Raw genomic sequence first — 10,673 nt, 5'->3', positions numbered from 1 at the left:
TTCAGATAAGGTCAACTTCACTCTCTCACACTTTGACTCAGGGAGGCTGCCTCTTCCTATGAGGAATTCTCTAGCAGGACACACATTGAGGAACCCGAGGGAGGACGCAAGGGACCAACCAACTCTGAAAAGAGGGGACATGAATGCATCCATCCTAACCCTTTGATATCAGCGCAAGAAATCTCGGGGAACGGCTGTCAGGTTGAGCATCCCCCTCACTGGTTTTATCGGGACTAAGGGAGGTGGGATCCTGAGTCTGAGGTGTAGGCTAGAGTCAGCAAAAGGCGAGTGCTGCCAAGCCTTACAAGGAGCCAGTGTGAGGAGGTTGACTGACGGCTGCGGACCCAAATGAACCCAAAGTGGGGTCAGAAAGGACCCCACTCCGCTCTCAGCACTAAGTGTCCCCTGCAGGAAGGTGATTGAGGCCCACCTTCAGTTCCTTCTCCGGGGTCTAAGGGAGCTTTGAGGTGTCAATGTCAGAGTACCAGAAGGGCCGGTGCCCAGACTTTGGCCACAGTTGACATGATAATTTTGAATGGGAACTAGAAGGACTCCACATGGCAGAACACAGGGATCCCCCTGCCAGCACCTGCTGACTTTTGAGTAAACCCAGGGCGGAGCTGCTAGGAGGCAGGGGAAGACTGACTCACTCTTAGGGTGTCATGGCTTTTCTATGGATTCTTTCGGGACAGAATGACCAGGAGAACAGTGTCCTAGTGGGTTCTCCATCAGTGCCCTCAGGGAAACTTTCAGAGGCTGCCTTCACTGCAGCCACGGTGAAATTGACCTGTTGCTCGTGCTCATATCATCTCATTCCCCATCCACCAGGTACGAAATCACCTGTCCACTGACCCACTCTCCTGTCTGTCTCCGAGATCACAGCCGTCATGCCTCGTGGTCACAATAGTAAGCTCCGAGCTCGTGAGAAACGCCGCCAAAGCAGAGCTCAGACCCAAGGTCTTAAGGATGCGCAGGCATCTCCTGCAGTGAAAGAAGAGGCCGTTTCATCCTCCTCTCTTGCTTGTTGGGATGGTCCCTCCACCTCCGCTGTGGATGGCACGGTCCCGGCGCCTCCGAATGTCCCAGACACCACCAGTGCTTCTGCAGGTGTTTCCTGCAAAAGGTCTGATGGATGTGGCAGGAGCCGTGTTCCGAAAAGTAAGAATTCCTCCCGGGCCTCTACTTCCACTGAGAGCTCTCGCCAAGATCTTCTAGATAGGAAAGCGGGTATGTTGGTGCAGTTCTTGCTGTATAAGTATAAAATGAATGAGCCCATGAGAAAGGCAGATATGCTGAAGATTATCCACAAAAGGTACAGGGAGCAATTCCCTGAGATCCTCGGGAAAGCCTCTGTGAGCTTGGATCTGATCTTTGGCTTAGAAATGAAGGAAGTCAAGCCCAACAGTCACTCCTATACCCTGGTCTGCAACACAGATGATAACGGCGGTGGGAGTCTGAGCAGGGCCTGGCAATTTCCTCTAAGAGGGATTCTGATGCCTCTCCTGGGTGTGATCTTTTTGCATCACAACTGCGCCTCTGAGGAGGACATCTGGGAAATCCTGAATATGTGGGGAATCTATGACGGAAAGAGGCACATCATCTTCGGGGAGCCCAGGAAGCTCATCGAAGATTTGGTGAAGGAAAAGTACCTGGAGTGCCGGCAGGTGCCCAACAGTGATCCTCCATCCTTTGAATTCCTCTGGGGTTCCAGAGCCCATGCTGAGATCACCAAGATGAAAGTGCTGGAGTTTTTGTCCAAGATCAATGGTAGCACCCCCAGTGACTTTCCATGTCTTTATGCAGAGGCTTTGAGAGATGAGGAACAGAGAGCCCGGGCCACTGCTGCCACCATGGCTGGCACTACCTCCAAGTCCAGTGGGGTCCCCAGGGCCACATCCAGCCGCTAAACTCCCCTGATTGAGGTCTGAGGTGGATACTTCACCGTCTGGTTTGTGAGGCCTGTTAAGCAGTGTTCCTAATATGCACAAATATCTTGTTGTCTAACCTAGTTTTTGCATTTTCGTGTGGTGGTCTTTTCAACAAAGAGTTCATTTAGATTCAGAATGTAAGTTTGTGAAATGACGTGGATCATACGTTCATTGCTGTTTGTCAGGTTTAGGAGTCAGACTTTGGTGTTTTGAAATACAATTTGAAATTCCTTAAATTACTTTGTGATCCAAAACAAGATAACATGTCTTTTGGCTAGGAGTGTCCTTGGAAATGTGAAGAATTCTACACCAAAATAGTAGGGAAAAGAAGATAAAAAGACATACAGAGATACATCAAGTAAAAGTTGGTCAGTCCTTGGTTAGCCTTACTCATTTAGTCCTTATGTAAGTTTAAAAGATATGTACCTGGATTTGCTTATGTTTTCCAAGCATGTTTGACAATATAAATCACAGTGAATTTACCTCTCGTTGGTCGTGCCTTTTATTTCACACAATCGTTAATTGAGCATCATCGCTTTGGAAGACTTCATGCTTGCACTGGGGATGTTTAGTCAAAGCAGACCCAGCGCGTGCCCATGTAATTATAGATTCTAGAGAACCTATCGTTAGAAAACAGGGCGAGATACACTACTTCATGAGGCAAGAGGCAAAAGGGCAGTAAGGGGGGTTGCACACAACATATTACTTAGTTTTCATCGATAAACAGAATTTTGGCCACTTAAGGGGTTTTCCATTTTTCTAAATCACTGCATATTTTCTGACTTCTCTTAGATATTAAAAAAAAAAAATTCCAGCTGGATGGATGGTAACGTGAGGTCAAGATAATCAGTAATAACTGCCATTCCCTAATGTCTCCATAGAAGACAGGCATGGTGCCATGCTTTCCGTCCATTACACGTATTCCAGCAGTCCTACAAGACAGGGTTTATCAGACTCTCTGTAAAGTGGAGAGCCTGAATCTCATAGAGTTAGAGTCTGGTAATGTGCAAGCATTCAAGGGGCTCTAGGAAATGGCAAGCCTGGAAGAATTAGACAGCTAGTCTGACCCACGGTGAGCCCACACTGTTCTCCTCACACCCTGAGACACAACCTGTGCCTCTTATTTCAGGTTTCCTCTCATTACCTCAAAACATCGAGTGGTGAAAAGAACGGCCTTGTGTCCTAACTACTGGATTGAAAACATAGCCAGGACAGTAAGAATGCCACAATGATTGAGAGGTAGGAACAGAGAGCCAATATTCTGTGACATTATGATCACCTACATTTGCAATGTTAGATAACCTGAAAAGGTCAGGAGCTCTGAAAATCATCCGGGACAATCTCTAATTTGTGGAAAGTAACTGTGCCAGAACAGAAATTACATGAGAACCTTCATCTGACTGATAAAGACAAGAAATAGATCAATGTATGTTTTTCCCAGACAGAACATAAGCTGTCCTGCGTCCCCGTCCACGTGCTACAGTGTCCCTACCTCACATTACTCCTGGAGAGGGACACATTGTCTCCAATGTTTGCAGAGCAGTAACTGTTCAAGACTTTGCAGAGACGTGGAATTTGCCAGGAAGCCTTTCATCCAAGACATAGCAAGCAAGGTGAGGGCCCCACGTAAGGGGCCTGTGGAGACCAACACCCCAGAATATAGGGGTTCTGAGGGACACAGGTCCCATCCGCTCTCAGACACACGGGGAACCAGACAAATCTGCATGGCTGAGCAAACCCTCCCTCATTCTTCAGACTTCCTAGGGGCATAAAGGCCTTGATCTAAAGGCACAGTTCTCAGGTCAGTAGAGGAAGGAGTGTCAGGTTCTCACAGAAATGGACGTGAGAAACAGGAATGAGATAGACGGAGTGACCCAGCCAGAACAATAGGACCCAATGAAGTCCCTTCCCAGTTGTCAGCCCTGTGAGGTTCAGAACAGTCCTGGTTGCTCGTGGCTAACACTGACTTTCAGTTCAAGACCCTGGGAGGTGAGCATTTCGCCAGAACGCTATTGCCTCAGATCCGCAGAGAGTGGAGTCCCAGGCGGGAAAGTTGAATAGTCAGAGTGGAGAACCATCGTGGGGACCACTCAATCCACACTGGACAGGGCTACACCTAACCCCTCCTCCGCTGTTATGCCTGGGAGGCTCAACTAGGCGCTGACAAGCTCAATTCCCCCTTAGAATCTGCGTGCAGGGTCTCAAGGGAATGAGATCCTCCGTGTACAGGCTGGCTTTTCAGCAGAGAATGGAAGCCCAGGCATGACTGTGTCAAGATAACAATCCTGTATGAGGAGTGAGGCAACCAACTGTTCCGTAAGACATATGTCCATCTAATGCCCGCTTCTGCAGATGTCCCTGAGAGGTCACAGGCAGGGTCTTCCGGCCTCAATTCCTGAAAGGGGCTGGTCTCAGGGACTTAAACTCCTTGCACTGATGGATCATACCCCATTCAGCAGAGGAAAGGTACCTGGTTCCTAACAGCAGTCAACATGGTGACACTACATAATGATAAGAGGATCCCTCCCAGAAAGAAGTGGGCCACATGCAGCCCCGTCCCTGTAGTCACAACTGAGACCGTGTCACGTAGTCATGGTGACACGATGAGTCATACTCAGTTTCTCCCACAACACCTCAAGGCCGGGAGGAACATCATCAAAGTGGACAGACACAGGTGAGCAGAAGGAAGTTTTCCAGATTGCGCCAGGAACCAAGGTAAGGATTCTGACTACTGAAAGGCCCACCCACGTCGTAAGAGTGGGTTTCAGCACAGATTCCGTCCACTAGTGCTAGCCTTGGCAGACCAGAGGCTGCTGAGGCCAGATGAGGCAAACCTCACCTCCTTCTAGGGTTTCACAGGGAATTGAGGGCCTCAGTGTAAAGGTTGTGCCAGGAGTCAGAGTGCGGACAGTAAAGAGTGGGGAGACACGCGACCCATATCATCCGTGGCCACACAGAATCTTCCCCACTGCTAGCGCCAGTAGGACAAAGGCAGAGATGTCAGCCAGAGAGGCTCATTTGTTCCCACAGAGCAGTAACAGGGAGGTGAGGGTTTTGGTCTGAGGGTTGCGGTCCCATGTCAATGGAGGGAGAGATGAGAGGCCTGCCCTGAAGTCAAATTTAGGACTTGAATTTGGTCCCTGAGCAATATATGGTATTGGTAAATGCAACATATGGTATTGGGAAAATTGAATACCTACATGCAAAAGAGTTGAAGTGCAGGTTTATCATACATCCTACTCAAAAATTAGTGAAACATGGGTTAAACACTTAAAAATGAAACCTGCAACCATAAAATTCCAAGAAAATAAACACAAGACGAACAACTGGCTCACCTTTCATTCGGAAATGTGTTTCTTTTTTTTCATATATGACACCACAAACAATACAGGAAGTACAAAAGAGAAAAAGAAAGACTGTAAACTAAATAACTCTGTCCAGCAATGGGAACAATTAACAAAATGACACAGCAATCTATGCAATGGGAGGAAAAAGCTGCAAACCATACAGCTGATAAAGGGTTACTATCAAATTATGTAGGGAGCCCATATATTTCATTAGCCAATTAATCATTTAAAAACTCACTCCACTAAAACGTGAGCAAATGCTCTGAATATTTTTCTCAAGATGACATACAAATGGACAAGAGGTATATGAAAACGTGACCGGCACCACGAATCATCAAGGATATGGAAATCAGGACCACAATCAGATATCCCCTCATACCTGTTAGGATAGCTACCATCATACAGACAAGCCTTAACAAGTGTGAGTGAGGTTGATGAGAGAAAGAAACGTTCTACACTGTTGCAGGGAAAGTAAATTGGTAAACCCATCAAGGAAAACAGTTGGGAAAGTCCTCCGAACATTATTAAACTGGAACTACCACATGATTCAACAATCCCACTTCGGTTTGTATACGAAATCATATCTCAAAAAGATAGCTGCACACAACTATGTTCATTGCACCATGATTCACAATAGCCAATTATGTAAAAAACAAAAAAACCCACAGATCCATCAACACACAAATGGATTTTAGAACAGGTGATATATACGTACAATGGAATATTCTTTACCCTGAAAAATAAAAGATCCTGTCACATGGGACTACATGGATGAACATGGGGGACATTATTGTAAGTGAGTAAGCCAGTCAAACAGTGAAAAATACTGCAGGATCCCACTCATATGAGGTATGGAGAACAGTCTGACACATAGAAACAGAGTAGAATGGTGGTGGCCAGGGCCTGGGGGTAGGGGGAAACTAGGAGTTGCTCTTCAACTGGTGTTGTTTCAGTTATGCAAGATGAATAAGTTCCAAAGATGTGATGTAAAACACGGAGCCCATATTTAACAATACTGTAGTGTGCACTTGAAAATCTGTTAGGAGAGTGGTTCTCTCGTTAAGCATTCTCATCACAACAAAAAGAACAGAGTTAACTGTCTTTCTCTCTCCCCAAGTAGAGAGTAATCTGATTAAGTGCAACCATTTGGAAATGATAACTCTTTCATCTTAGTGGGACTATAAATGCAGCAGCCACCATGAGAAGCAATATGGAGGTTCCCGAAAAAATTAAAATAGAACGAGCATGCAATTCACCTATCCCACTTCTACATACCCGTCCAATGAACAGAAGTCAGGATCTTGAAGAGAAACCTCAATGACCATGTTCCGTGCACCATTATTCACAACAGGCAGGAAACGGTAAAAAAGTCACTGTCCACTGATGGATAAACAGATAAAGAAAATATGGTATTACACACATGGAGTATTGTTCAGCCTCAGAAAGAAGAAAATCTTGCCATTTGCAACAGCGCAGGGGAACCTAGAAGACATTATGGTAAGTGAAAATAAGCCACACACAGAAAAACAAATATGTGATACCACTCATATGACGAATCTAAAATACTCAAACAGATAGAAGCAGAATAGAATGGTGGTTGCCAGGAGCTGGGAGGAGGTGTAATGGGGAGGTAGCGGTCATAGGATACAAGTTTCAGCTGCATAAGGCAAATAAGTCCTAGAAGGGTACTGTGTATCACAGAACCTATAGTCAATAATATGATATTGGATGCTTAAATTTTTGCAGTGAATGAAGGAAGGAGGATATTAATAAATAGATACATACATACATATATACATACATACATACATACATACATACATACATAAATAATAAGAGAATAGAAACTTTTGAAGGAAAGAGATATGTTTATGGCACACAGTGTCCTGATGGCCTAAGGGTGCATACTTGTGTCCAAACACACCAAGTCGCATATGTTAAATGTGCAGCTCCATGTGTGTCAATCATACATCAATGAAAGTGTTTTGTTTTCTTTTTTTCACGAAAAGGGGAAGGTGTTTTGTCTCCTTTGGAGTTGTAGTCTCAGCATACTGCCTAGGATACAACAGGCACTTTATAAATATTTAATTAATGCAACCCAAAAAAGAGAAGGACTATATATGAGGAAAAATTGGCCAATTCTTGGTTTGCCTAATTCCTTCCAGTGTTTCTTCTAGTAAAATTCGAAGATATACCTGGGTTTGCTCAGACTAAAGGAACGTAAGAAAAATGAAATCCTAATGAATTTCACCTCATGCTCAGGGGATTGTTTATTTCCCAACCATTAATTTAAACTAGGCACTCTAGAAGGATTCATGCTAGTACTGGGGATGGTTTCCAAGAAAAACCAAAACACTCCAAAAAAAGAAAAAAACCTGTGAAAACCTCAAAGGAGTACATAGCCCCTGCCGATTGAATTTCAGACTCTGGTAGCTGCTCTCATGTGAAACAATTGTTGCGATATACTCTACGACATAAGGAACAAGTACAAAGGAAGGGTGAAGAGGGGAGGAGGTTTGAGTTGAAAGCAATTAAGTGGAAATGTCATGAGGCAAGGTAGTTTGGGGTCTGAGAAAACTGCAAATGCTTCAGTGGGAGTTGATTTTAAGGGAGCTTGCGGGGTGGGCTAGATGACACTCCGAGTAGTGAGCAGGGGCCAGAACCCCACTCAGACGGAGGGCCTCAGAGATGAAAGACAGCCTGCAAAGAAACATTGTCCGGAACGCTCACTTTGCGATTCTACGTAAAACACAGAAAATCTCCACCTAAGGTAGGGAAGGAAGGTGCCTTGTCCTCCTGCGCCAGTGCAGGTGAACACAGAACACGGACTAGATGTTGTATGCTCATCATCACCTGGGAGTTTCTGAGCAATAAGGGTGATACTCCCTTGGAGTGGGATGCCCAGAATGCACTGGACTGGCACTGTACACCCTGCGTTGGCGACTCATAGACGGCTCCATTAAAAAAGGCACTCATTTGGCTCATGGTGTGTGTAATTTGGAGAAGTGTAGCCAGGGCCTGGATTTTCACTGGTGGTAAAGTAAACAAAGATAATGGTGACTTAGAAGGGACGGCCGCCGGGACGGAAGGTATTAGTCAGTGACCAAACTTCCAAGAAGTGGGAGATCTGGTTTGTGAAGATCTCAGCCTGAGCGCCCCGTCACTTACCCTTCAGGGTTCTCAAGGGCTTGGGTCTCGTTCCCTAGGAGAACGACCCGAGGTCAGTACAGGGAGGGGTCCCAGTCTCTGACACTGATGGAGGTGAGGACCCCGAATGAGGAATGAGGGACGCACCCACACAGAATACAATTGTGGTCCTCCAAAGCAAGGGAGGATGAAATGGAGTCCTGTGCTGGTTTTCGCCCTGGGACACCCAGAAGAGCTTCCACCTGTGTGCACGCCGGGAGCCAGGACCCCTATCTAACAGGGTGGATCCCCAGTTGTGCAAAGGGTGGAGTCTCGCCCTTAACCGGAGTCCAGGTGACGGCCCTGGGTGCTCACGACAGGATGGCTCCCCAAAAGACGGAGGCTCGCAGGGTCCCACCCCTCTTGGCAGGCCTGCGAGGCCGAGCAGACAGCAGAGCAGTGCGCCCTGACTTGCCCACTGGACTCAGGGGACGAGGGCTCTGCTGGGGGCCTGGAGGACACAGGTCGCCAGAGGCAGGGTCGCAGGCTGTGAAGACACACAAATGAGGACCCTCAGCGAGGACTAGGGACGACCCACTCCACAACAATGGAGTCCCACGGAGCCCCGCCCTGGCTGTCAGCCGTCGGACATCCGGGGCAGCCACGCCGACGTGACTCGTGGACTTCCGCTTCGGAGCCCGAGGCGCAGCGGAAGCCCGAGCCCGAGCCCGAGCCGAGGCGGAGCCAGAGCCGAGGGCCTTGTTCTGCTGCGCGCGGCGTTGGTTCCACTGACGGACGATTCGTGGGACTGCTCTGGAGTCACGGTGAGGGACCTGAGTGGGAATTTAACAGACCACGGGAATCCCATTAGTAAGGTGGGCCCCATAAGCCTCCCCTGCGGACGGCGCTCAGAGGCCCCAGCCAAGATGTCGGCCTACATTCGGCCTGGAATGTGTGAGGGCGAAGGGCTTCCTCTTCGGGAGGAGCCCCCCTTCTACACACGCAGGACGTGTCCGTCCCAACACGATCCAGATGAGGGCCCGAGTGGGAACATAAGAAACCACGTCCCTCGCATAACGAAGGAGGGGGCCCCCCCATCCCTCCCCTGCCCACGGCGCTCAGAGGCCCCCGCCGAGATGTCGGCCTGGAATGTGTGAGGGAGAAGGGCTTCCTCTTCGGGAGGAGCCCCCCTTCTACAGAGAGAGGACTTTCAGTCTGAACTGCAGTCAAGATGGGGACCGGGAGGTTTTATGAGCAAACGTCTACACATGAAAGGGGGACACCTAGTGCAGCGCTGCTGAGCTCAGCTCTAGGATTTACCAGGCACACTATAGGCTTAAAAAGCAACTAATTTCCCCTCTGGCGGGAACTTAGGAGGTGAGGGCTACACGTGCCAGCTCCCCAGCTGAGCAGTGGAAGTCCCCGGAAGAGTTGGCAGGTTGACGTGGCCCTCATTTCTTCTGGAGGTGGTATCAGGGAGGCAAGGGCCTTGGTCTAATGGAGTGAGTCCAGTTTAGCCAAAGGAACCCACTCCCTGATAGGATTCAGGGCCGTGACACTGAGTGGGGATGGGGACCCCTCCTACGCAGATAGGAGATAGGAGGGTGCCACGTAAAGCGCCAGTTCTGCTTGCACACCTGGGAGACTGAGGCATGTTGACGTGACGAGTTGCACTCACTTCTTCCCAGGAGATGCAGGGAGGTGAGAGACCAGGTCAATGGCGGCAGCCTTAGGTCAGCAGCAGCAGAATTTCGTGTTTTGCCGGGTTGAAGACTGGGGGGATGTCACACACCGTATCAGTGGGGCCACAAACGATTCTCCCTATTGTCAGGGCTGGCCGGCCTGAAGGATACATGTCTGACAGGAGTGCCCTTCAGTCCTTACAGAAGTGTCACAGGGAGTGGAGGGTATTGCTCAGAGGGGAGTGGACCCCGGTCAGTAGAGGGAGAAATCTTAGAACCCATCATGAGTCAAATTTAGATCTCGAGTTGAGATCCTATGTGGGACCACCTACCTCGGGACTCCACCTGCTTGCAATAGCTCCACGCCCCGGGGACCACGTTTGTTCAGATAAGGTCAACTTCACTCTCTCACACTTTGACTCAGGGAGGCTGCCTCTTCCTATGAGGAATTCTCTAGCAGGACACACATTGAGGAACCCGAGGGAGGACGCAAGGGACCAACCAACTCTGAAAAGAGGGGACATGAATGCATCCATCCTAACCCTTTGATATCAGCGCAAGAAATCTCGGGGAACGGCTGTCAGGTTGAG

General features: G+C 48.4%; 1 protein-coding gene across 1 annotated transcript; it reads left to right on the top strand.

The window, feature by feature from the left end:
* Positions 1-887: 887 nt before the first annotated feature.
* On the top strand, positions 888-1,907 carry LOC308495134 (melanoma-associated antigen B4-like; the record flags this gene model as incomplete). The annotated part of the gene is made up of 1 exon (XM_081043063.1): positions 888-1,907. The coding sequence occupies one exon, from the start codon at positions 888-890 to the stop codon at positions 1,905-1,907; it is 1,020 nt and encodes a 339-aa protein (XP_080899189.1).
* Between the last annotated feature and the right edge of the window lie 8,766 nt (positions 1,908-10,673).

The sequence above is a fragment of the Rhinolophus hipposideros genome (genome assembly GCF_964194185.1).
Source record: "Rhinolophus hipposideros genome assembly, chromosome: X".
NCBI classification, from domain to species: Eukaryota; Metazoa; Chordata; class Mammalia; order Chiroptera; family Rhinolophidae; genus Rhinolophus; species Rhinolophus hipposideros.
The sequence above is the reverse complement of the archived record's forward strand: the minus strand, read 5'-3'. Positions and strand labels throughout refer to the sequence as shown.